The sequence below is a fragment of the Aethalodelphis obliquidens genome, unplaced genomic scaffold, assembly GCF_003676395.1.
Source record: "Aethalodelphis obliquidens isolate GAN/ISIS:26980383/991018 unplaced genomic scaffold, ASM367639v1 scaffold122, whole genome shotgun sequence".
NCBI classification, from domain to species: Eukaryota; Metazoa; Chordata; class Mammalia; order Artiodactyla; family Delphinidae; genus Aethalodelphis; species Aethalodelphis obliquidens.
This window is the reverse complement of record NW_020838066.1, coordinates 2,062,556-2,090,118: the sequence shown is the minus strand read 5'-3', so window position 1 is coordinate 2,090,118 and position 27,563 is coordinate 2,062,556. Positions and strand designations below refer to the sequence as shown.

At 39.7% G+C, this 27,563-nt stretch overlaps 1 protein-coding gene across 2 annotated transcripts in view; it reads right to left on the bottom strand.

The window, feature by feature from the left end:
- Positions 1 to 200: 200 nt before the first annotated feature.
- The window catches only part of ZNF169 (zinc finger protein 169), a 51,588-nt gene continuing 24,225 nt past the window's right edge, over positions 201 to 27,563 (bottom strand). The window contains exons 3-5 of one of the 2 annotated variants that reach the window (XM_027098366.1): positions 21,120 to 21,246; positions 20,544 to 20,639; positions 201 to 3,035 (exon numbers count right to left, since the gene is read on the bottom strand). In XM_027098366.1, coding sequence (XP_026954167.1) covers positions 1,486 to 3,035; positions 20,544 to 20,639; positions 21,120 to 21,246 — 1,773 coding nt within the window. In that variant the 3' untranslated portion in view covers positions 201 to 1,485. The remainder of the gene's footprint in view (positions 3,036 to 20,543; positions 20,640 to 21,119; positions 21,247 to 27,563) is intronic. The other variant, XM_027098367.1, reaches the window with a different exon arrangement.

Below are 27,563 nucleotides of genomic sequence, written 5' to 3'. Positions count from 1 at the left end.
AAGCCTGTGTGCCACAAGTACTGAGCTTGCACTCTAGAGCCTATAAGCCACAACTACTGAGCCCTTTTGCCACAACTACTGAAGCCCACATGCCACAACTACTGAAGCCCACGTGCTTAGAGCCCATGCTCCACAACAAGAGAAGCCACCTCAATGAGAAGCATGCGCAACACAACGAAGAGTAGCCCCCACTCGCCGCAACTTGAGAAAGTGTGTACGCAACAAAGAAGACCCAACACAGCCAAAAATAAATAAATTAAATAAATAAATAAATAAGACAGAGAGGTAAGTTTGGAACCAATCAACCATCTTAGTAGAACTAAAGGTGACCTAGATGGGGCAGAATGAAGGCAGGCTGTCAGATTTCTGAGATTCTACAAGAAGGGAAAATAGAGCTATCTATCTGACTACAAACACATTATCCATCAAGAAAAGGAAAGAATGACCCCAAAGGTGAAAGACAGACCAGCAGGTCTGCCATTTCCAAAACAGGCCCAGAGAATAAATGTCTGAGGAGCCGTATGGTTCTTCCATGGTTTCAGTGGGCCAGGTATCACCGCTGCCATCCCAGTGAGACCAGAAGGTGGGGCTGCCACCCCAGTGGGACCAGAGGGCAGGATACATAGCTAAAGATTATTCTCAAGCCTTAACAACTAACATAATTTGCCTTGCAAGGTTTTAAACTTGCTTGGGACCCAGCAATCCTTCTTTCCACTTTTAGAATGGAAATGTGAATTCTCTGATTATCCTATCATTGTATTTTGGAAGCAAATAACTTGTCTGGTTCACAGGTTCACAGCTGGAAAGAAATTGTGCCAAAGGATGAAACATACCTCTACTCTCATCCACACTCAATTTAGAAGAGATTTAGGTGAGATTTTGAATTTAGAGTTGATACTGGAATGGGTTGTTTGCAGCTTTTAAGATGGGGTGAATGTATTTTGTATGTGAAGAATATGAATCTGGGGGGTCCAGAGGGCTGAGTTGTTAAGACTGAATTGTTCCCCCAAATTCACACATTGAAGCCATAACCTACAATGTGACTTTTAAAGGTAAATATTATGAGGTTATAGGGTGGAGCCCTAACCCAGTATGGCTGGTGTCCTCAGAAGAAGAGAGATACCAGGGAAGCACACACACAGAAAAAAGGCCATTCAGGACTCAGCAAGAATGCAATCATCTGCAAGCCAAGGGGCAAGACTTCAGTAAAAACCAAACTGCCTACACATTGATCTTAGACTTCCGGTCTCAAGAACTTTGAAAAAACAAACTTCTGTTCTTTAAGCCACCACGTCTGTGGTATTTTGTTATGGCAGCCCTAGCAAATTAAAACACATTGCTAGTGCAAGAAGTAAACCATAAATCAACTATCTTAAGATCACTGAAAGAATGCAACATTTTTTTCCTCGACTGAATTTAAGGAAAGTGGAACATTTCCTAGTGATTTCTGCCATCTACACACTCATGGGGAAAAGAAAGGAAACGTCAAGAGAACAGCTCTTGTGGCAGGAGGTGATGGCCAGACTTGGTCCTCTTATGTCTGTGGAGGTGAGACTTCTGGCTAAAGCCACGACCGCACTCCCTGCACACATATGGCTTCTCTCCTGAATGGGTCCGCTGATGTCTGATGAGGGCTGACTTGAAGCCAAAGCCACGTCCACACTCATCACACACACACGGCTTTTCTCCTGAGTATGTCCTCTGGTCAGAGGTGAGGTGGGTCTTCTGACCAAGTCTTTGCTCACATACTCCGTACACATCAGCCTCCTCCCCTGAATGTGTCCTCTGGTGTCTGGTGAGGAGTGACTTGAAGCCAAAGGTACGTCCACACTCAGAGCACAGATAAGGCTTCTCCCCAGTATGCGTCCTCTGGTGTCTGATGAGGGTGACCTTCTGACCAAAACCACGCCCACACTCAGGGCACACATAAGGCTTCTCACCCGTGTGTGTCCTCTGGTGGCCCATGAGGGAGACTTTCTGGCTAAAGCCACGCCCACACTCAGAGCACATGTAAGGCTTCTCCCCTGTGTGTGTTCTCTGGTGTCTGATGAGAGTGACCTTTTGGCGAAAGCTGTGCCCACACTCGGCACAAACATAAGGCTTCTCCCCTGAGTGTGTGACCTGATGACTGAGGAGCAGCGACTGCTGCCTGAAGCCACGCCCACACTCAAGGCACAAGAAGGGCCTCTCAGCCGAATGTGAGCTACGGTGTTGGAGGAGTGATGCCTTCTGGCAAAAGCCTCTTCCACACTCTGGACACACAAAAGGCTTCTCCTCCAAGTGTGTCCTCTGGTGCAGGATGAGGGCAATCTTCTGGCGAAAGCCTCGCCCACACTCCTGACATACAAAGGGTCTCTCCCCAGAGTGTATCCTCTTATGGTTAGTTAGGGAGGATGTATACCTGAAGTGTCGCCCACACTCCCTACACATGTAGGGCTTCTCCCCTGAGTGTTTCCTCTGGTGTATGGTGAGGGAGGACTTCCGGCCAAAGCCTCGCCCACACTCCCTACAACTATAGGGCTTCTCCCCCGTGTGTGTCCTCTGGTGCTTGATGAGGTCTGACCTCTGGTAGAAGCTTCTGCCACATTCAGGGCACACATGAAGCTTCTGGAGGCTAAAGAGGCTTGACTTTGTGCTAGGTCCTAGTCTGTATTTTTCACATATGACTCCTCCAGATTCTGAGATGTCTGCCCCTGTCAACATTGCATCTGTCTCCTCAGGGATCACCCCCTGATCTATTCCTCCACCACTGTTGCCTTCCTGGTCTACTGGCTGACCTTGAGATGGGCTGAAGAATGCCCTTGAAGTCCCGCTCAGCCGCAGCCTCCCAAACACAGTGCAAGAGCCTTCTCTCTCTCCATCTTCTGCTTTGTTACTCGAGCAGCTTGGAGCTTCTAGTAGGAAGTGGCTTCCTGCAGATGAACCTGGGAAGATCTGAGGGAAGTGACCGCAGAGCACATATTGATGGAGGAACTGTGGACTGGAAAAACTCACTGGGCAGGAGAGATGGGGCTGGAATTCTGTTCTTGGTTCTGCTGGAGAGAAAGTGTCGGTCAGAATCACCACAGGTACCTTGTGGATGGTAACACTTGTCCAGCAGTCATTCCTCAGATGTTCCCACAGCAAAGATTTCCTTCACAGACCTACCTTTCATCCCAGGGTGACACATTAATGTATATCCTTTTACAACACATAAAACCCACACAATGAGCCAGCTCTAAATATCAGCCCAGCTTAAATAGTTTTAAGAAAGCATCACAGGCAGCTCTAGCCCTATAAATTGCTGCCATTAGAGTTGTACATCTGCCCCCAATACAATTATCTTACAAGCCGCAGTCATTAACACTGATGTAAACAATATCTACAAATATATGCTTTTACTGAGAGTTAAACTACATAACTTATTACAAATTTCTTTAGGGACATTTCCTACAAGAAAGGATGGAGTCAAAAAAGGGAGTCACTCCACCTAGAGGCCCCATGGTGGAGGCAATAGAGAGGACAGGTCAGAGACCCATGTGGGAAATGAACTGGAAAGGTGTTTCCCCCATCCTAAACAAGTATTTCCTAGAGCATTATGCAGTGGGTTCTCTATCTGGGAGTGTGAATTCAGCAGTAAAACACAAAAACATAGTCTAGGCCTGCAACCCATTAAAGGATTTTGACTCCACCAAGACCTGCTTTTTGCAGTGTTGTTTTTTTTTTTTAACTGTTGTAAATGGAAAAATTTCCACCTAAAATAGCTCTAACAGATATCAAATTTGTATGCCTTGCTCCATTACTCTGCTTCTATCTGCCAGAAGCCTTTGCAGACCTACCTGATTCTTTCTTCATCAATCAAAAGTATTTTATGAACCATCTATAACACTGGGCAGCAAACTACAGCCAACTAGGTGTTTTGTAAATAAAGGTCTATTAGACCACAGCCACACTCTGTCTTCATGTTGTGTCTATGGAAGCTTTCACATACAACAACAAAGGTGAGTAGTTGCAACACAGAACATAAAGGCTACAAAGACTAAAATATTTACGACCTGACCCTTTTACAGAAAACTACTCATTCCATCTGGTCTAAGAGGCTAGTTTTCAATACTAATAAGAAGAGCTACCATGAAACCCCTTCCTAACACTCAAAAGCCCCTCAGCAAACTATTCAGTAAATTTAGTTCTGTGTGTGTGTGTGTGTGTGTGTGTGTGTGTGTGTTGCTAGACCTAGAAGCTCCTGTGAAATGGCCTTGATAATCACAAGTGCTGACCCTGCTGGACTTTCACTGTGAAAGTGAACATCCTTTCAGTCAGGGGTCCCACCATGGTTGGTCTCTAGTTCAGCTCATTGAACTATCAGTCAGTTTATTTTGTTAAGCTAGGCTGTCCACATTTTCGAAATTCGTGGCATGTATGTATGTTTCTGGCCTGCAGTTTCCAAGAAATACTTTGTTGTAATTCTAAAGTTCTGACAGCTGAGCTTTCAGTATTGCACTACTGTCTCCTTGTCTGTGATGGGGAGAGAAAAGCAGCCCCTGCCTTCTCCTTGGCCTGTTTATTCTCCTGCCTAGGCATAAAGTCTGAGGCCAGTGGTAAATGGCACATCATTACAGGTGTGCCGTTCAGTGTCTTCTGTATAAAATACGGTGACTGATTTAAATAGTTAACGCTGCCCTTATCGGAACTATAGCCTCTAATATGACTACTCATTCATCATTTTTGTGCCTATCTAGTAATGTGGCAAATTTTAGCTAAAAGTGATTAAGAATTACAAAGTTCACTTTGGTTTTAAACATCCAGAAGTTCCTCAATAGAAGGAGAAATAAAAAACAAAATGTTACCAAGGTAATGCTTTTCACTTAGTCACAAAAATTTCCATGATGTAGAAAAAAGTTAATCAGTTTATAAATTCTTTTATAATCTACAGCTGCTCTCATGCCAATTGATTTTTCAGACCAGTAACTACTTCAGTAATTGTACATGAACTTAAACGTTCCAAAGGAAAAAAAAATCCATGTCTAATGGCTCCTTAAAGAAATTTTGCCTTCTGCAGCTGCAGTTGTGAGAAAGGAAAGTATAGCAGTGAGTTAAACAAATGACCATAGACACTGGATTACAGCAGAAGAAGGAATGCTGTGCATTCACTGCTTTTAAACAATTTAAAGAATTTTAAGACTTGGTCCACAAATGTAGAAAGGGAACATTTTCAATATTAATCAGAATTAATCCCTGGAAATTGGACAACTTTCGTAATATGCCATCTCTGTGATTTTAAGAAAATATAAAAGAAATATTAGCATATGTGATGGTTAATTTTATGTATTAACTTTGCTGGTCACAGGTTGCCATGACAGAGGAAAATTAGACTTCCTCAATATTAAATATCTGCTCATCAGAAGTTATTGTTAAGAAGATGAACAGAAAAGTTTCAGACTGAGAGGATGTTTGCAAAATATACAAATGACAATGGACTGGTATCCAGGATTAATAAAGAACTCATAGAACTCAATAATAAAAACAATGCAGAAAAATTGGAAAAAGATTTGAATGTATACCTCACAAAGTAAGGTATATGATGCATATTAATGATCAAAAAGCATACAGAAGGTTTCACTGTCATTAAGTGTCAGCAAAATGGAAACCCCCATGAGATAACTCTACACATCCATCACCAGAAATAAAATGAAAACTGTCGGGGAAGATGTGAAGTGACAGGAACTCTCATGTGTTTGTTGTTCATGGAAGTGAGAAATTGTACAACCACTCTGGAAAAGTTCTAGTCGTTTCTTATAAAACTACACATACAGTTACCCTATGACTCAGTGTACTGAGTTGAATGAATATTATCCCACCAAAATTAATATCAACCTGGAACATGTGAATGTGGCCTTCTTTTGAAATAGAGTCTTTGCAGATGTAATCAAGTTAAGATGAGGTTATACTGGATTAGAATGAGCTTTAATTCAATGACTGGAATCCTCACAAGGAGAGGGTGATTTGGATACAGATACATATAGAAGGAAGCAGCCTATGTAACCACAGAGGCAGAGATTAGAGTGATACGGCTACAAGCCAAGGAATACTAGGGATTGTAAGCAACCACCAGAACCTAAGGGAGACAAAGAACAGACTCCATTTCAAAACCTCCAGAAGGAACCAGCCCCTCCCGTATGTTGATGCTGAACTGTGAAAGAATAAATTTCTTTGTTTTAAGCCTCTAAGTTTGTGGTAATTTATTACAGCAACCCTAGAAAACTAATATACCCTAGGTATTTATCCAAAGGAAATGAAAACAAAGGTTTACCAAAAACAAACAAAAAATTCTCAGCAGAAGAATGTTAATAGCAACTTTTTTTTTTTTTCTTTTTGCGGTACGCGGGCCTCTCCCTGTTGTGGCCTCTCCCGTTGTGGAGCACAGGCTCCGGACGCGCAGGCTCAGCTGCCATGGCTCACGGGCCCAGCCGCTCTGCAGCATGTGGGATCTTCCCGGACCAGGGCACGAACCCGTGTCCCCTGCATCGGCAGGCGGACTCTCAACCACTGCACCACCAGGGAAGCCCAATAGCAACTTTTTTAAAATGACTAAAAACTGGAAGCCTGATGGTGTCTATTAAGGAGAATGAATAAACAGTCATATATTCATATAATTGAATGCTATTTGATGTTAAAAAAAAAAGAACAGACTACTGATGTATGCAACAACATGGATGAAGTTTAAAAACTATACCGAGTCGGGCTTCCCTGGTGGTGCAGTAGTTGGGAGTCCGCCTGCCGATGCAGGGGACACAGGTTCATGCCTCGGCCCGGGAATATCCCACATGCCACGGAGCGGCTAGGCCCGTGAGCCATGGCTGCTGAGCCTGCGCATCTGGAGCCTGTGCTCCACAACGGGAGAGGCCACAGCAGTGAGAGGCCCGCATACCGCAAGAAAAACAAAAACAAAAACAAAAAACAAACTACTGAGTGAAAGAAGCCTTAAACAAACAACATATTAAATGATTCCATTAATGCAAAATTGTATGGTGGGCCAAACTAATCAATGGTGAAATAAAATCAGAACAGTGGTACCTCTGAGGGGTAGGAGCAGGGGTTTACTGGGATGGGCCGCAAGGGAACTATGTGGATAACAGTAATGATCTGTATTTTGATAAAGTTTGGGTTTTGGAGGTATATGCATCGTTTGAACTCACAGACCAGTACACTTAAGATTTCGCGGGTATTTTCAGGAAGACGGCGGAAGAGTAAGACGCAGAGATCACCTTCCTCCCCACAGATACATCAGAAATACATCTACATGTGGAACAACTCCTACAGAACACCTACTGAATGCTGGCAGAAGACCTAAGACCTTCCAAAAGGCAAGAAACTCCCCACGTAACTGGGTAGGGCAAAAGAAACAAGAATAAACAGAGACAAAAGAATAGGGATGGGACCTGCACCAGTGGGAGGGAGCTATGAAGGAGGAAAGGTTTCCACACACTAGGAAGCCCCTTCCCGGGCAGAGACTGCAGTTGGTGGAGGGGGGAAGATTCGAGGCCGCGGAGGAGAGCACAGCAACAGGGGTGCAGAGGGCAAAGCGGAGAGATTCCTGCACAGAGGATCAGTGCCAACCGGCACTCATTAGCCTGAGAGGCTTCTCTGCTCACCCGCCGGGGTGGGCGGGGCTGGGAGCTGAGGCTCGGGCTTTGGTTGGAGCGCAGGGAGAGGACTGGCGGCGTGAACACACCCTGAAGGGGTTAGTGCACAACGGCTAGCCAGGAGGGAGTCCGGGAAAAAGTTTGGACCTGCTGAAGAGGCAAGAGACTTTTTCTTCCCTTTTTGTTTCCTGGTGCACGAGGAGAGGGGATTAAGAGCGCTGCTTAAAGGAGCTCCAGAGACGGGCGCAAGCCGCGGCTACCAGCGCGGACCCCAGAGACGGGTATGAGACGCTAAGGCTGCTGCTGCAGCCACCAAGAAGCCTGTGTGCGAGCACAGGTCACTATCCACACCTCCATTCCGGGTAGCCTGTGGAGCCTGCCACAGCCAGGGTCCTGGGATCCAGGGACAACTTCCCCGGGAGAACGCACAGTGCACCTCAGGCTGGTGCAACATCATGCCAGCCTCTGTCGCCGCAGGCTCGCCCCGCATCGTGCCCCTCCCTCTCCCCAGCCTGTGTAAGCCAGAGCCCCCGAATCAGTGGCTTCTTTAACCTGTCCTGTCTGAGCAAAAAACAGATGCCCTCCGGCGACCTACATGCAGAGGCGGGGCCAAATCCAAAGCTGAACCCAGGGAGCTGTGAGAACAAAGAAGACAAAGGGAAATCTCTCCCAGCAGCCTCAGGAGCAGCGGATTAAATCTCCAGTCAACTAGATACACCCAGCATCTGTGGAATACCTGAATAGACAATGAATCATCCCAAATTGAGGAGGTGGATGTTGAGAGCAACATTTATTATTTTTTCCCCTTTTGCTCTTTTTCTGAGTGTGTATGTGTATGCTTCTGTGTGAGCTTTACTCTGTATAGCTTTGCTTTCACCATTTGTCCTAGGGTTCTATCTGTCCGGTTTTTTTGTTTTACTTTCTAAAAACACTTTTTTCTTAATAATTATTTTTTATTTTAATAACTTTATTTTATCTTACTTTATTTTATTTTCTTTCATCCTCTTTCTTTCCTTCTATATTTTCTCCCTTTTATTCTGAGCCGTGTGGATGAAACGCTCTTGGTGCTGCAGCCAGGAGTCAGTGCTGTGCAGCTGAGGTGGGAGAGCCAACTTCAGGACACTGGTCCACAAGAGACCTCCCAGGTGCACGTAATATCAAACAGCGAAAATCTCCCAGGGATCTCCATCTCAATACCAACACCCAGCTTCACTCAACGACAAGCAAGCTACAGTGCTGGACACCCTATGCCAAACAACTAGCAAGACAGGAACACAACCCCACCCATTAGCAGAGAGGCTGCCTAAAATCATAATAAGTCCACAGACATGCCAAAACACACCACCAGACATGGACCTGCCCACCAGAAAGACAGGATCCAGCCTCATCCACCACAACACAGGCACTAGTCCCCTCCACCAGGAAGCCTACACAACCCACGTTAACAACATTAGCCACTGGGGACAGACACCAAAAACAACGGGAACTATGAACCTGCAGCCTGCAATAAGGAGACCCCAAACACAGTAAGATAAGCAAAATGAGAAGACAGAAAAACACACAGCAGATGAAGGAGCAAGATAAAAACCCACCAGACCTAACAATGAAGAGGAAATAGGCAGTCTACTTGAAAAAGAATTCAGAATAATGATAGTAAAGATGATCCAAAATCTTGGAAATAGAATAGACAAAATCAAGAAACATTTAACAAGGACCTAGAAGAACTAAAGAGGAAACAAGCAACGATGAACAACACAATAAATGAAATTAAAAATACTCTAGAAGGGACCAATAGCAGAATAACTGAGGCAGAAGACCGGATAATTGACCTAGAAGTGAAATAGTGGAAATAACTACTGCCGAGCAGAATAAAGAAAAAAGAATGAAAAGAACTGAGGACAGTCTCAGAGACCTCTGGGACAACATTAAATGCACCAACAGTCGAATCATAGGGGTTCCAGAAGAAGAAGAGAAAAAGAAAGTGACTGAGAAAATATTTGAAGAGATTATAATTGAAAACTTCCCTAATATGGGAAGGGAAATAGTTAATCAAGTCCAGGAAGCACAGAGAGTCCCATACAGGGTAAATCCAAGGAGAAACACACCAAGACACATATTAATCAAACTGTCAAAAATTAAATACAAAGAAAACAGATTAAAAGCAGCAAGGGAAAAACAACAAATAACACACAAGGGAATCCCCATAAGGTTAACAGCTGATCTTTCAGCAGAAACTCTGCAAGCCAGAAGGGACTGGCAGGATATATTTAAAGTGATGAAGGAGAAAAACCTACAACCAAGATTACTCTACCCAGCAAGGATCTCATTCACATTTGATGGAGAAATTAAAACCTTTACAGAAAAGCAAAAGCTGAGAGAGTTCAGCACCACCAAACCAGCTTTTCAACAAATGGTAAAGAACCTTTTCTAGGCAAGAAACACAAGAGAAAGAAAAGACCTACAATAACAAACCCAAAGCAATTAAGAAAATGGAAATAGGAACATACATATCAATAATTACCTTAAATGTAAATGGATTAAAAGCTCCGACCAGAAGACACAGACTGGCTGAATGGATACAAAAACAAGACCCATATATATGCTGTCTACAAGAGACCCACTTCAGACCTAGAGACACATACATACTGAAAGTGAGTGGATGGAAAAAGATATTACATGCAAATGAAAATCAAAACAAAGCTGGAGTAGCAATACACATATCAGACAAAATAGACTTTAAAATAAAGACTATTACAAGAGACAAGGAAGGACACTACATAATGATCAAGGGATCGATCCAAGAAGAACATATAACAATTGTAAATATTTATGCACCCAACATAGGAGCACCTCAATACATAAGTCAAATACTAACAGCCATAAAATGGGAAATCAGCAGTAACACATTCATAGTAGGGGACTTAAACACCCCACTTTCACCAATGGACAGATCATCCAAAATGAAAATAAATAAGGAAACACAAGCTTTAAATGATACATTAAACAAGATGGACTTAATTGATATGTATAGGACATTCCATCCAAAAACAGCAGAATACACATTTTTCTCAAGTCCTCATGGAACATTCTCCAGGATAGATCATATCTTGAATCACAAATCAAGCCTTGGTAAATTTAAGAAAATTAAAATTTTATCAAGTATCTTTTCCGACCACAATGCTATGAGACTAGATATCAATTACAGGAAGAGATCTGTAAAAAATACAAACACATGGAGGCTAAACAATACACTACTTAATAACGAGGTGATCACTGAAGAAATCAAAGAGGAAATCAAAAGATACCTAGAAACAAATGACAATGGAGACACGACAACCCAAAACTGATGGGATGCAGCAAAAGCAGTTCTAAGAGCGAAGTGTATAGCAATACAATCCTACCTTAAGAAACAGGAAACATCTTGAATAAACAACCTAAACTTGCACCTAAAGCAATTAGAGAAAGAAGAACAAAAAAACCCAAAGTTAGCAGAAGGAAAGAAATCATAAAAATCAATCAGAAATAAATGAAGGGACTTCCCTGGTGGCGTGGTGGTTGGGAATCTGCCTGCCAACACAGGGGACACGGGTTCAAGCCCTGGCCTGGGAAGATCCCACATGCCCTGGCAACGAACAGTGGCTTCTGCTCGCCACAGCTAGAGAAAGCCCGCACGCAGCAGGGAAGGCCCAACACAGCCATAAATAAATTAATTAATTAAAAAAAAAAAAAAGAAAGAAATGAAAAAAAATGAAGGAAATGATAGTAAAGATCAATAAAACTAAAAGCTGGTTCTTTGAGAAGATAAAAAAATTGATAAACCATTAGCCAGACTCATCAAGAAAAAAAGGGAGAAGACTCAAATCAATAGAATTAGAAATGAAAAAGGAGAAGTAATAACTGACAGTGCAGAAATACAAAAGATCACGAGAGATTACTACCAGCAACTCTATGCCAATAAAATGGACAACGTGGAAAAAATGGACAAATTCTTAGAAATGCACAACCTGCCAAGACTGAATCAGGAAGAAATAGAAAATATGAACAGACCAATCACAAGCACTGAAATTGAAACTGTGATTTAAAATCTTCCAACAAACAAAAGCCCAGGACTGGATGGCTTCACAGGCGAATTCTATCAAACATTTAGAGAAGAGCTAACACCTATCCTTCTCAAACTCTTCCAAAATATAGCAGAGGGAGGAACACTCCCCAACTCATTCTATGAGGCCACCATCACCCTGATACCAAAACCAGACAAGGATATCACAAAGAAAGAAAACTACAGGCCAATATCACTGATGAACATAGATGCAAAAATCCTCAATAAAAACTAGCAAACATAATTCAACAGCACATTAAGAGGATCATACACCATGATCAAGTGGGGTTTATTCCAGGAATGCAAGGATTCTTCAATATACGCAAATCAATCAATGTGATACACCATATTAACAAACTGAAGGAGAAAAACCATATGGTCATCTCAATAGATGCAGAGAAAGCTTTCAACAAAGTTCAACACCCATGTATGATAAAAACCCTGCAGAAAGTAGGCATAGAGAGAACTTTCCTCAACATAATAAAAGACATATATGACAAACCCACAGCCAACATTGTCCTGAACGGTGAAAAACTGAAAGCATTTCCACTAAGATCAGGAAAAAGACAAGGTTGCCCACTCTCACCACTATTATTCAACATAGTTTTGGAAGTTTTAGCCACAGCAATCAGAGAAGAAAAGGAAATAAAAGGGATCCAAATCGGAAAAGAAGAAATAAAGCTGTCACTGTTTGCAGAAGACATGATACTATACACAGAGAATCCTAAAGATGCTACCAGAAAACTACTAGAGCTAACCAATGAATTTGGTAAAGTAGCAGGATACAAAATGAATGCACAGAAATCTCTGGCATTCCTATATACTAAGGATGAAAAATCTGAAAGTGAAATCAAGAAAACACTCACATTTACCAATGCAACAAAAAGAATAAAATATCTAGGAATAAACCTACCTAAGGAGACAAAAGACCTGTATGCAGAAAATTATGACACTGATGAAAGAAATTAAAGATGATACAAATAGATGGAGAGATATACCATGTTCTTGGATTGGTAGAATCAACATTGTGAAAATGACTCTAATACCCAAAGCAATCTACAGATTCAATGCAATCCCTATCAAACTACCACTGGCATTTTTCACAGAATTAGAACAAAAGTTTCACAATTTGTAATGGAGACACAAAAGATTCCGAATAGGCAAAGCAAGCTTGAGAACAAAAAACGGAGCTGGAGGAATCTGGCTCCCGGACTTCAGACTATACTACAAAGCTACCGTAATCAAGACAGTATGGTACTGGCACAAAAACAGAAATATAGATCAATGGAACAGGATAGAAAGCCCAGAGTTAAACCCACGCACATATGGTCACTTATGTTTGACAAAGGATGCAGGAATGTACACTGGAGAAAGAACAGCCTATTCAATAAGTGGTGCTGGGTAAAGTGGACAGGTACATGTAAAAGTATGAGATTAGAACACTCTCTAACACCATACACAAAAATAAGCTCAAAATGGATTAAAGACCTAAATGTAAGGCCAGAAACTATCAAAGTCTTAGAGGAAAACATAGGCACAACACTCTATGACATAAATGACAGCAAGATCCTTTGTGACCCACCTCCTAGAGAAATGGAAATAAAAACAACAATAACCAAATGGGACCTATTGAAACTTAAAAGCTTTTGCACAGCAAAGGAAAGCATAAACAAGACCAAAAGACAAATCTCAGAATGGGAGAAAATGTTGGCAAATGAAGCAACTGACAAAGGATTAATCTCCAAAATTTACAAGCAGCTCATGCAGCTCAATAACAAAAAAACAAACAACGCAATCCAAGAATGGGCAGAAGACCTAAATAGACATTTCTCCAAAGAAGATATACAGAGTTTGAACAAACACATGAAAGAATGCTCAACATCATTAATCATTAGAGTAATGCAAATCAAAAGTACAATGAGATATCATCTCACACCAGTCAGAATGGCCATCATCAAAAAATCTAGAAACAATAATGCTGGAGAGGGTGTGGAAGAAAGTGAACACTCTTGCACTGCTGGTGGGAATGTGAATTGGTACAGCCACTATGGAGAACAGTATGGAGGTTCCATAAAAAACTACAAATAGAACTACCATATGACCCATCAATCCCACTACTGGGCATATACCCTGAGAAAACCATAATTCAAAAAGAGTCATGTACCCAAATGTTCATTGCAGCTCTATTTACAATAGCCAGGAGATGGAAACAACCTAAGTGTCCATCATCGGATGAATGGATAAAGAAGATGTGGCACATATATACAATGGAATATTACTCAGCCATAAAAAGAAACGAAATTGAGTTATTTGTAGTGAGGTGGATGGACCTAGAGTCTGTCATACAGAGTGAAGTAAGTCAGAAAGAGAAAGACAAATACCGTATGCTAACAGATATATACAGAATCTAAAAAAAAATAAATGTCATGAAGAACCTAGGGGTAAGACAGGAATAAAGACACAGATCTACTAGAGAATGGACTTGAGGATATGGGGAGGGGGAAGGGTAAGCTGTGACAAAGTGAGAGAGTGGCATGGACTTATATACACTACGAAATGTAAAACAGCTAGTGGGAAGCAGCCGCATAGCACAGGGAGATCAGCTCGGTGCTTTGTGACCACCTAGAGGGGTGGGATAGGGAGGGCGGGAGGGAGGGAGACACAAGAGGGAGAGATATGGGAACATATGTATATGTATAACTGATTCACTTTGTTATACAGCCGAAACTAACACACCATTGTAAAGCAATTATACTCCAATAAAGATGTAAAAAAAAAAAATTTTCACATTTCCTTTTAAGTTATTTCCTCCTTAAACAAATAAACAACTCTAGGTAATCATATGCATGCTACCCATTACTCCTGGGGCCAACCACCTTTCATGGGGCCCACTAAGCTGAGATGAGCTGCCAGAAGTTGGCCCTTTTAAAACTGCAGTGTCTGGAGATGCTCAAGTGGACACCCTGGAACTGAGTCCATCGGTCCCTTCCTGCCAACCACTCACATGAGCTAACCCAGGAGTAGACTCTGCCTTTCCTCTCAGCACTTGTTAGATTGTCTTTGCCAGAACGATTTGCTGTTCAGATCAGATCTTAAGACACACTTATATCTGCCAGACACCTGGGGATAAAGATCGTCTGAGCAGAATGAGTAGATGCTAAGGACATGCCATGAAGACCTCACAAAATGACAGCAATAGCCACCCATTAACAGGGACTCATGCTTTTTACCTACCCATGGGAGAACACAAGTCTCTTTCTAAGAAGAGTAAAGCCTTGATACAGTGCACTTAACTCAGATATGCTCAGCTACTCAGCTCTCTCCAGAGAGGAACTGCTTGCACTAAACTACTTACTCTTACCAACTAAGGAGATACTGCTAGAAATCTATTAGAATGGCTAAAATAAAAAATAGTGCTGGGACTTCCCTGGTGGCACAGTGGTTAAGGCTCCGCACTCCCAATGCAAGGGGCCCGGGTTCGACCCCTGCTCAGGGAACCAGATCCCACATGCATGCCACAATTAAGAGTTCGCATGCTGCAACTAAGGAGCCCGTGAGCCGCAACTAAGGAGCCCACCTGCTGCAATTAAGACCCGGTGCAACCAAATAAATAAATAAATGTTTTTTTTTTTAAATAGTGCTAACACCAAATCCTGGCAAGAATGCAGACAAACTGGATCACTCAAACACTGCTGGTGGGAATGTAAAATGGTTTAGCCATTCTGGAAATGAGTATGGCACTTTATTACAAAACTAAACATATTGATATATTTATACAAGCCAGAAACTTGCACTTTTGGGCATTTATGCCAGAAATGAAAACATGTTCACACAAAAACCTATACACAAATGTCCATAGCAGCTTTATTCATAATAGCCAAAAACTATACAGAACCCAGATGTCCTTCAATGGATGAATGGTTTAACAAACTGTGGTACCTTCATACATTGGACTACTACTCAGCAATAAAAGGAATGGAATACTGATACATGCAACAATTTGGATGGATCTCAAAAGAAAATTATGCTGAGTGAAAAAAAGCAATCCCCAAAGGTAACATATGATATGACTTCTTCCATATAACATTCTTGAAGTGACAAAGTTATAGAGACAAAGAACAGATTAGTGGTTGCCAGAAGAAGAGAAGGGGAGGAGTGAGGGAGTTGGCTGTGACTATAAAAGGGTAGCAGAATGGATCCTCGTGATGGAACTGTCCTGTATCTTTGAATATAGTGGTAGTTACATGAATGTACATGTATAAAATTTCATAGAACTAAATAAACATACACATACACAAAAGTGAAGGTCAAACTGGTAAAATCTGAATAAGGTCAGTGCATTGCATTACAAAAATACAAGGCTGGTTTAAGAAGAAAAAAAACCCCTGTAATTTACCAAATTAAAAGACTAAAAAAGAAAAACACACATGATCATCTCTAAAGATGCCAAAAAAAAGTGGACAAAATCCAGCATTCATTCCCAATAAAAACTCATCAAACAAGGAATAGAAGGGAAGTTTGTCAAGCTGCTGAAGGGCAGCTATAAAACTTCCACTTAGGAGGACAGTATTCCCCATAAGATCAGGAAGAAGGAAAGGATGTCTACTCTCACCATTTAAATTCATCATTGCACTGATTTTCTCACCATGCAATGAGGCAAGAAAAAGAAATTAAAGACATAAAGAATGGAAAGAAGTAAACTATACTTACTTACAAATAACTTAATCATCTATTTAGAAAATCCTATACAATCTACAAAACCTGCTAGGACTGAGAAGTAAGTTTTGAAAATTTACCAGATACAAGATCATTATACATAAATTAATTGTATTTCTATATACTATCAACAAACAATTGAAAACTGAAATTTTAAAGTACCTTAAATAGCACCAAAAATATGAAACACAGAGGGATAAATCTGACAAGATGCATAAGACCTGTGTATGAAAAACTACAAAACAATGCTGACAAAAATTAAGAAGTCCCATGAAAATAGAGATCGACTGTGTTCATATACTGGATGACAGAGTATTATTTACATGTAAATTCTCCTCAAATTGATGTACATTCAACTCAGTCCCAATCAAAATCCCAGCAGGCCTTTTTTTTGTGAAAATTGCCAAGCTGAGTCTAAAATTCATGTGGAAATGCAAAGAATCTAGCACAACTTGAAAAAAGAAAAAATGTTAAAGGATTTATACTAAGTTCCAGACTTACTATAAAGCTTCAGTAATCAAGACTACATAGTATTGGGACTTCCCTGGTGGCACAGTGGTTAAGAATCTGCCTGCCAATGCAGGGGAGATGGGTGTGAGCCCTGGTCCAGGAAGATCCCACATGCCACAGAGCAACTAAGCCCGTGCACCACAACTACTGAGCCTACTCTCTAGAGACCGCAAGCCACAACTACTGAACCCACATGCTGCAACTACTGAAGCCCGCATGCCTAGAGCCTGTGCTCTGCAACAAGAGAAGCCACCGCAATGAGAAGCCCACACGCTGCCCCTATTCGCCGCAACTAGAGAAAGCCCGCACGCAGCAACAGAGACCCAATACAGCCAAAAAATAAATAAAATAAATAAATAGGGCTTCCCTGGTGGCACAGTGGTTAAGAATCCGCCTGCCAATGCAGGGTACATGGGTTCAAGCCCTGGTCTGGGAAGATCCCACATGCTGTGAAGCCACTAAGGCCGTGCACCACAACTACTGAGCCTGTGCTCTAGAGCCCGTGAGCCACAACTACTGAAGCCCGCGTGCCCTAGAGCCCATGCTCTGCAACAAGAGAAGCCACCGTAATGAGAAGCCTGCACACCACAATGAAGAGTAGCCCCCACTCGCTGCAACTAGAGAAAGCCTGCGCACCGCAACTAGAGAAAGCCCACACACAGCAATGAAGACCCAATGTGGCCAAAAAAAACCTAATAAAATAAAATTAATTAAAACTAATTAATTAATTAATTAAAAAGACTATGTGGTATTGACATCAAGATAGATAAAGAAAGGAGTGAAAAAGAGTCTGGACATAGACCCATACACAACTGATTTACCACAAAGGTTCACAGGAAATTCAGTAAAGAAAGGGTTGTCTTTTCAATAAATGGTGCTGGAAAATTGGATATTTGTATACAAAAGAAAAGAAAGAAAGAAAAATTGTACTTAAATCCAGACCTGGTACCAAGTATAAAAATTTATTCAAGATATAGACCTAAATGTAAAGTAAAAATTATAAAACTTTTAGAAGAAAAAATATATGAAACTCTTTTTGGCCTTCATTTTGGGAAAGATTTCTTAAATATGTCACCAAAAGTGAAATTCATGAAAGAAAAAATTGAAACTTTGGACTTCACCAAAATTAAGAAATTCTCATTGAAAGACACTATTAAGAGAATAAAAAGCAAGCCACAGAGAAAATACTTGTAAATCAAATATCTGATACTGGAGTTCTATACAGAATATATGAAAAACTTGCAAAATTCAATAATAAAAACATAAGAAACCAACTTTTCAAATGGGCCAAAGATTTGAGAAGACTTTTCACCAAAGAAGATACACAGATAGCAAATAAGCACTTGAAAAGGTTCTCAACATCACTAGTCATTAGAAAAATGTCAAGTAAAACCACATAAGATGCCACTACATGGCTATGAAAATGCTTAAAATTGAAATCATAATACCTAAGCGTTGACAAATATGTGGAGCATCCAGAATTCTCACATACTGCTGGTGGAAATGTGAAATAGTGCAGCCACTTTGTGAGTTTCATAAAGTTAAATATACCCTGTATCATCCAACCCAGCCACTCCAGTCCCAGGTATTTATCCAAAAGAAATAAAAGCGTATGTTCACACAAAGACTTTTCATGAGTGTTCATACAGGCTTTATTTGTATTCATCAAAACTGGAGACTACTCAAATTTCTTTTAACAGGTGAGTGGCTAAATAATTGTGATATCTATATTACTACTCAGCAATAAAAAGAAATGAACTATTGATACATGCAACATTATGGATAAAATTCAAAATAATTATGTTAAGTGAAAGAATCCAGTATGTATTCTACATGATTCAATTTATATGAATTCTAAAAATGCAAACAAATCTATGACGGAAAGCAGATCAGTGGTTGCCTGGGTATGGGAGGAAGGGGAGGACTGGGAGAGGCAGGAGATAGAGATTACAGTGAGGCACAAGGAAACTTTGGGGTGAAAGGTATGCTCAGGATATCGATCATGACAATGGTTTCATGGCTGTGTAGATGTCAAAACTTACCAAATTATACACTTTAAATATATGTAGTTTATTACACTTTGATAATATACCTTATAATTATCCCTTAACTATTATACCATAATAACGTTTTTCTATTATAATTATAGTTTATATAATAGTTCTTTTTTAAAAAAGAAAAAAGCACTGAGTTTGCTGTAAAGTACAAGTACAGATATATGGTTGTACTTAGAAGCAAATAAATAAATAAATAACAGAACAAAAATAAAATGCCAGGAATGTTGAAAATAAAAGAATGAAAAAAAAAGGCAGAAATTTATCCTTACCTCCCAACATTCACATAAAACTAATTCCACTTGGATTAAAGACCTAAATGTTCCCAGAATGTGTATGGAATTTCTACAAGTCAATGACAGAAATGGCCCAAATCAAAAGTAGGGAAATACCCTGAACAGTCAAATCACAGAAAAGGAAACACCAATGGCCAATCAACACAGGAAGAGATGCTCTTGCTCACTGGAAAGCAAAACCCATATGAGATTTCACCACAAACCTAACAGATGGGTGAAAAATGTGAGGATGTGGAACAAGAACTCATCACTGCTGCTGGGAGTATAAAATGGTGTTGAACAGCTTCAGAACACAATGTGGCAATCTAATCAAGTTGAGGCTACCCATGCCCATGAACCAGCCACTGTGCTCCTAGGTATGCATCTTGAGAGAAACTCTCGCATGTGTTTCCAAGGAGGTAGCAAGAATATACAGCAACGTTATTTCATAGCCAAAAACTGGAGGTAACTCAAATGTCCAAAAGAAGGGACAAGATAATTCATCTGCATTAAAATATTCATATAATAGAATCATATATAACCATTTTTAAAAGTATAAACTAAACCTACACATTTTAATATGAATCTCACATAAAACTGGTGAAAAAAGGCATGTTCCAGAAGGAGGTATACAATATGATACTATGTGCAGAGAAGTTTACAGACATGCAAAACAACTCTCTATATGGTTGAAAGACCTGCTGAATGGTTAAAAGGCTAAAGGCAATCATGGGCATGCTAATGCAGAAGTCGGATTCTCAGGGGCAGGAGGAGTGGGACATAACCAGGGGGTGTCACCTGGTCTTATAATGGTCTATTTCTTAGGCTGCAGGGAAGGCAGATTGGCACTCGTATAATTCTTCATACCCTGTTGTAATCTTAAATAACCCATCACTGAAGAAACAAAGTAATGGGGTAGAACCAATGCACAAAAACGTTACCAGGTTACTGGACAGAAATCTAGCAGGGTAGATGACTTAGTCTCAGAGGATAAGTGCTATGTTAAAGGTCAGGCCAACCAACAAAAGTTCAAGAATGGAGAGATCCTAGAAGTGCTGGACAAGGGACACCAAATGAGCGGAGTGTGGCTCTATGGGGGAGGAAAGAGGGGGTTGCCAGGGAAGCCCTCTCTGGGCTGAGTGGGATAGCATAGAAGGGAGGCCTGCAGAAGAGCTTTCTCCCCAGAAGCTCACAGATGCTCCTCTTTCCTCACCTGCTAAGCGCCTCACTGCCTTGTCTCCTTGTATGCCTGGTGTTTCCTCCTTACCTGGACAAAGGTCCAGAAGACTTTCACTCTCCTCTCTCCAGGGCTCGTCCCCTTGCTCCAGTTGTATGATGAGTTTTGGTTTAGGAAAGGCAATTCCTACTCACAGGGGAAAAAAAACAAGGTGATCTTGGGTTAGTGACTTAAGAGGCTATCACAGAACTTGGACTCAGCTGGGGAATGCAATGACTAAGAGGGTAGGGAAGCATGCCAGGGCGGGTGGAGGGGGACAAAGTTTCTCTGAATGCTGAGAAAAGATGACTAAGGGGAGGGAGGAATCCTGGATCTAAAGGCAGTATATGATTCTCCCCTGTGCTTGAGTAAATACAAATATTTACCCATTTGAAGCAAGATCACTTTGGAGGAGGGCCCAGCCTTGGAAGAGGCCTGGAAATGCAACATCATAACCCCCCAGCAACACACACACACATAACTTCACTATTTCCAACTCTATAGAATCCAGATACTCTCTGGGTGTAGGGAAAATATGTTTCTTTCTAAGCCCAAAGAATGGTGGCTGCTCCATAAAATCTTAAGATGCCCACAGGCAGTCTGAGACATGAGACAGGCCAACCTTACCCAGCGACACCATATGGCTGTAGTTCTCCAGCATTACATCCCGATACAGGGTCCTCTGAGCAGGACTCAGTAGCTTCCACTCCTTCTGGGTGAAGGCCACAGCCACATCCTTGAAGGCCATTAATGCCTGTAACACAAACACATCCCTGCTCACCCAGAAGCCACCCATGCCCACTAGTCAACTTAACCTAAGCCACTAACCAGAGCCATGGCAGCAGTAAGGCTAGCGTGGGGCACGCAGGTGAGATAGATAGATAGATCCTGCTTTCAACCTGAACCCTTTTGCCATGTGTTCAAGACTACTAATCCTTCTCCCACATTGCTGGTGGCTCTATTCAGGGGTTCTCTATTCTGTTGATCTTTATGTCTATGATGCTGTGAAAATCAGTTTTGATTACTGTAGATATCCTGTAGGTCTTGAAATCAGGTAGAGTGTTTCCTCCCCCTTTATTCTTCATTTTAAAGATATCTTACCTATTCTAAGGCATGTGCCTTTCCATATAAATTTTAGAATAATCTCATCTATATCTACCAAAAAACCCTGCTGGAATTTTGACAAGATTTGCATTAAACCTGTATATCAATTTAGGAAGAAATGACATCTTTACCATGTTGACTCTTCAAATCTATGAACATGAGATGTCTCTCCATTTACTGAGATGTTCTTTGATGTTTTTCATCAGCATGTTGTGGTTTTCAGCATACAAATCCTAAGTAGGTTTTGTTTAAAAACTGATCCCTAAAAATTCCTTCATTTTTCTTTTTTTTAGTGATTTTAATGGTATTATATTTTTAGTTCAGTTAAAAATGATACAGATTTTGTTCATTGCTATGATATAGAAATAAATTGTATGCTTATCTTGAATCCTGCAACATGGCTGAACTCACTTATTAACTCTAGGAGTTTTTCTTCTCCTAGATTCCTTAAGATTTCCTATATAGACAATCATGGTATTTGCATATAAGGACAGATTTATTTCTTTCCTTATAATCTATATGTATTTTATTTCCTGTCTTGCCTTACTATAGAATTTCTAGCACAAAAGTGAATAAGAGTGGTGGGGGCTTCCCTGGTGGCGCAGTGGTTGAGAGTCTGCCTGCCGATGCAGGGGACACGGGTTCGTGCCCCGGTCCAGGAAGATCCCACATGCCGCGGAGTGGCTGGGCCCGTGAGCCATGGCCGCTGAGCCTGCGCGTCCGGAGCCTGTGCTCCTCAACGGGAGAGGCCACAACAGTGAGAGGCCCGTGTACCGCAGAAAAAAAAAAAAGAGTGGTGGGAGCAGACATCCTTTCCTTGTTCTTCATATGGGGAGGAAAACATAATGTCTCAAAGCATTAAGAATACTGTTCCACAAAGATACCACATCACACCCATTAGGATAGCTATTACCAAAGAAACAGAAAAAAACAGGTTTTGGGAGGGAGTGAAGAAACTGGAACCTTTGTGCACTGTTGTGGAAAAAGTAAAATGGTATGGTTTCTGTGGAAAAGAATTCAGCAGCTCCTCAAAAAGTTAAACATACAAAAAAAAAAAGTTAAACATACAATTTACCATATGATCCAGCAATTTTAATCCTCAGTATATATACCCCAAAGAATCAAAAGCAAGGACTCAGATACTCATACACCAATGCCCATAACAGCATTATGCACAATAGCTCAAAGGTGGCAACAACCCAAATGTCCATCAACAGATAAATAGATAAGAAAATGTAGTACATATATACAAAAAACTGTACATTATTCAGCCTTAAAAAGGAAGGAAATTCTGATACATGCTACATCAGAGATTAGCCTTGAAAACATTATGCTAAGTGAAATAAGCCAGTCACAAAGGACAAATATTGTTTGATTCCACTTATAGCAGGTACCTGGAATAGGCAAATTCATAGAGACAAAGTAAAATAGAGGTTACCAGGAGCTGGGGGGGAGTGGAGAATGGGGAGTTATTATATAATGGATAGAGTTTCAGTCTAGGAAGATGAAAAAGTTTTGGAAATGAAGAAAAGTGATGACTGCACAATGGTGTGAATGAACTTAATGCCAATGAACTGGACATTTTAAAATGGTGAAAATTTTGTTATGTATATTTTATATTTTAAAAAAAAAGAATTATGCTACTTATAGATGTTTTTGTAGATGTCCCTAATCAAGTAGAGGAGTTCCCCTGTTTCTAATGTTCTAAGGTGTTTTTTTCCCCCACAAATGGTTATTGAATTCTGCCAAATACTTGTACTGAATAAACTGATATTAATATAATCATGTGGTCTTTCTTCTTTAGCCTGTTAATATGGGGGATTACACTGATTGAGTTTCAAATATGAAACCAGTCTTGTGTCCCTGGAATAAATCACACTTGATAATGGTGTACAGTTATTTTTATATATTGTTGAATTCAATCTGCTAATAATTTAAGGATTTTCATGTCTATATTCATGAGAGAGGTTGAACTGTAGTTTTCATTTTTCCTATTATCCTTGTCTGGTTTTATTACCAGCGTAATATCCATAAAGTGAATTAGAAAGTGTTCCCTCCTATTTTCCGAAACAAAAATCATGTAGCATTGGTGTTTAAGTCTCCTGTAAAAATTTGGCAGAATTCCACAGTAAAATCACCTGGGCCTATAAATTTCTTTTGTGGAGTTTTTAAATTATAAATTGGATTTTCCTAATAGTTATAGCCCTGTTCAAATTATCTACTACATATTGGTCAAGTTAAAGTACAACAGTTTGTTTTTCAAGGAAACCAGTCCTGTTTCATCTAAGTTGTCAAATTTATGGGTGGATATTCTGTTGATGGCTACAGAGTATGTAGTAATACCCCTTGTTTCATTCCTGATACTGGTAATTTGTGTCTACCCTTTTTTTCTTAGTCTTGCTAAAGTTTAGTCAATTTTATTGTTTTCAAAGAATCAGCTATTTCACTGATTTTCTCTATTCTTTTTATTTTCAATTTCATTGATTTTTGCCTTTATCACTATTATTTCCTTCCATTTTGTTCTTCTGAGTTTACTTTGCTCTTATTTTTCTAGGTTCTTGAGGCAGAAGCCTGGATTATTGACTTGAGACTTCCTGTTTTCTAACATATACATTTAGTGCTACAGGTTTTTCTCTCAAGACTGCTTTAACTGCATCCCACATACTTTGATATCTCATAGTTTCCTTTTCATTCACTTTCATGCAGGTTTTTTTATTTCCCTTGAGATGTCATTTTTGATGCCCAGATTATTTAGCAGTGTGTTATTTTCTAAGTGCTTAGAGATTTTTCTGTTAACTTTCTCTTATTGATGTCAAGTTTGATTCCATTGTGGTCAGACAACATACTTTGCATGATTTAAATTTTTTTAATTCACTAAGGTAAACAAATTTTTTTGTTTCATGTGTTGTTTTGTGGCCCAGAATACATCTATCTTCATACAGTCATCCCTCAGTATCCACAGAGGACTGGTTCCAGAACCCCGCCTCAGATACCAAAATCCACAGATGCTCAAGTCCTGTATATTAAATGGCATGGTATTTGTATATAACCTCATACATCCTCCTGTATACTTTAAGTCATCTCTAGATTACTTATAATGCCTAATACAATGTAATGCCATGTAAATAGTTGTAAATATAATGTAAATGCTATGTAAATAGTTGCTGGCACACAGCAAATTCAAATTTTGCTTTTTGGAACTTTCAGGAAAAAATTTTTTTTTTAATTTTTGATCTGCAGTTGGTTGAATCTGCAGATGTGGAACCCATGGATATGGAGGGCTGACTGTAAGAATATGCATTTTGCTATCGTTAGGTGGAACGTTCTGTAAATGTTGATTAGATTCTGTTGGTTGATGGCGTTGTTGAGCTCCTACTGATTTGGGGTCTAATTATTCTATATAACATTGAGAGAAGGGTGTTGAAGTCTCTAATTGTTGATTTGTCTATTTCTCCTTTCAGTTTTCTCTTCATATCTTTTGAAGCTCAGTTATTTGATGCATACACATTAAGGATCCTATCTTGCTGATGAATTGACCAATTTATCACCCTCTGTATCTGGTAATTTTCTTTGAAGTCTATCTTACCTGATATTAATATAGCCACTCTTGCTTTCCTTTGATTAATGTCTGCATGATGTATCTCTTTTTTATGATTCCTCTTCATTTGTGAAAAATATTTTCATTTCATACAGGATTTGGCGTTTACAATTCTTTTACTTCAGTGCCTGAAAAACATCACACCACTTTCCATCTAGCCTCTCATTTCTGATAAGAAATTCACTACCATTCTAATAGTTTTCTTCCTCTGTAAGAAATGTGTTATTTTTTTTAGCTGATTTCAAGATGTTTTCTTCATTTTTAGTGTTCAGGAGTTTCATTATAATGTATCCTGGTGTGGATTTCAGTGGGCTTATCATGTTTGGGATACACTCAGCTTTTTGAATCTGTAGGTTTACATCTCTTGCCAAATTTAGGAACTTTTCAGCAATTAATTATTCTAATACTTTTTCAACCCTGCCCTTCTTTGCTTCTTCTTCCAGAACTGCAGTAACACAAATGTTAGATATTTTGTTATACTCTCACAATTCTTGAGACTCTGTTCGTCTTTTTCCCCGTATATTTTCTTCCTGTTGCACAGATTGGGTAATTTCTATTATTCCATCTTATAGTCCAATAATTTCTCTGTTAACTCCAATCTGCTCTTAAGCCCATCTTCTGAACTTTTTCTTTCAGGTACATATTTCTCAGTTCTGAAATTTCCATATGCTTATTCATTACATCTTCTATTTCTTTGCAGAGGCTTTCTAATTTTTCATTTTTCTCAAGTGTGTTCTTTTAGTTCTGGATATCCAGTTGTCCAAGCACCACTTGTATAGACCGTTCTTTTTCAATTGAATAGTTTTGGCATCCTTGTCAAAAATCAATTGATCATATGTAAGAGGAATATTTTTCTGGGCTCTCAGTTCTATTCCACTGATCTATATGTTTATACTTATGGCAGTATAACACTGTTTTGCCGCTGTTTGTAGCTTGGAGCTAAGTATTGAAATCAAGCAAAGTGAGTCCTCCAACTTTCTTTTCCTTTTTCAAGATTGTTTTGACTATTCAGGGTCCTATGAGATTCCAAATGAATTTTAGGATAGGTTCTTCTATTTATGTAAAACGTGAATGGTACTTTGATAGGGACTGTATTGAATCCATAGATCACTTTGGATATTACTGTCATCTTAGCAATATTGTCTTCCAATCCATAGCATGGGAAGTCTTTCCATTTATTTAGGTCTCCTTTAATTTCAGCAATGTTTTGCACTTTTCAGTGAACAAGGCTTTTGCCTGCTTGGTTTATTACTGAATATTTTATTATTTTTGATGCTATTGTAAGTGGGATTTTAAAAAATATTTGCTGTTTGAATAGTTCTTTGAAAACGTACATAAATACAACTGACTTTTGTGTGTTGATTTTGTGTCCTGAAACTTCACTGAATTCATTTTTAGCTCTAACAATTTTTTTGTGGATTCTAGGGTTGTATAGATTTGAGATAATGTCTGGAGGAAAGAAATAATTTTACTTCTGTTTGAATGTGGATGCTGTTTCTTTTTCTGCCTAATTATTCTGGCTAGAACTGCCAGTACTATGTTGAACAGAAGTGGCAAAAGCTGACATCCTTATCTTGTACTGTTTTTCAGGGAAAAGCTTTCAGTCTTTCACCATAAAGAACAACATTAGTGTGGATTTTTCATATAAGGCCTTTATCACGTTGAAGAAGTTTTCATCTATTCCTAGTTTACTGAATGTTTTTACCATGAAAGGGTACTGAATTTTGTCAAGTGCTTTTTCATCATCAATTGAAATGATCATGCAGTTTTTATCCTTCATTCTCTGAATGAAGTATATTATAGGATTTTAATATTTTGAAACATCATTGTAAATCTCACTTGGTCATGAGTTACAGCATTTTGGTGAGGATTTTTGCCCCTATATTCATAAGGGATATTAGCCTGTAGTTTTCTTTTCTTGTAGTGTCTTTGTCTGAGACCTCTGTAGTCAGAGCAATGTGTCACAGAATGAGACAGAAAGTGTCCTCTCCAGTATTTTGGAATAGTTTGAGAAAGATTTGTGTTAACTCTTCTTTATATATTTAGTAGAATTAACAAGTGAAGCCATCTCATTGTGAGCTTTTCTCTGTTGGGAGGTTTTTTTAATGACTGCTCCAATATCCTCACTAGTTACAGATCTATCCATAATTTCTATTCTTTCCTGAGTCAGTTGAGATAAACTGTGCATGTCTCAAAATTTGTCCATTTCACCTTGGGTAGCAAATTTGTTGGTATACAGCTGTTAATAGTATTCCCTTATAATCCTCTATATTTTTAAAAAATTGATAATAAAGTTTCCAATTTCATTTCTGATTTTAGTAACTTGAGTCTTTTTTGGTTAGTCAATTTAGATAAAGGTTTGTCAATTT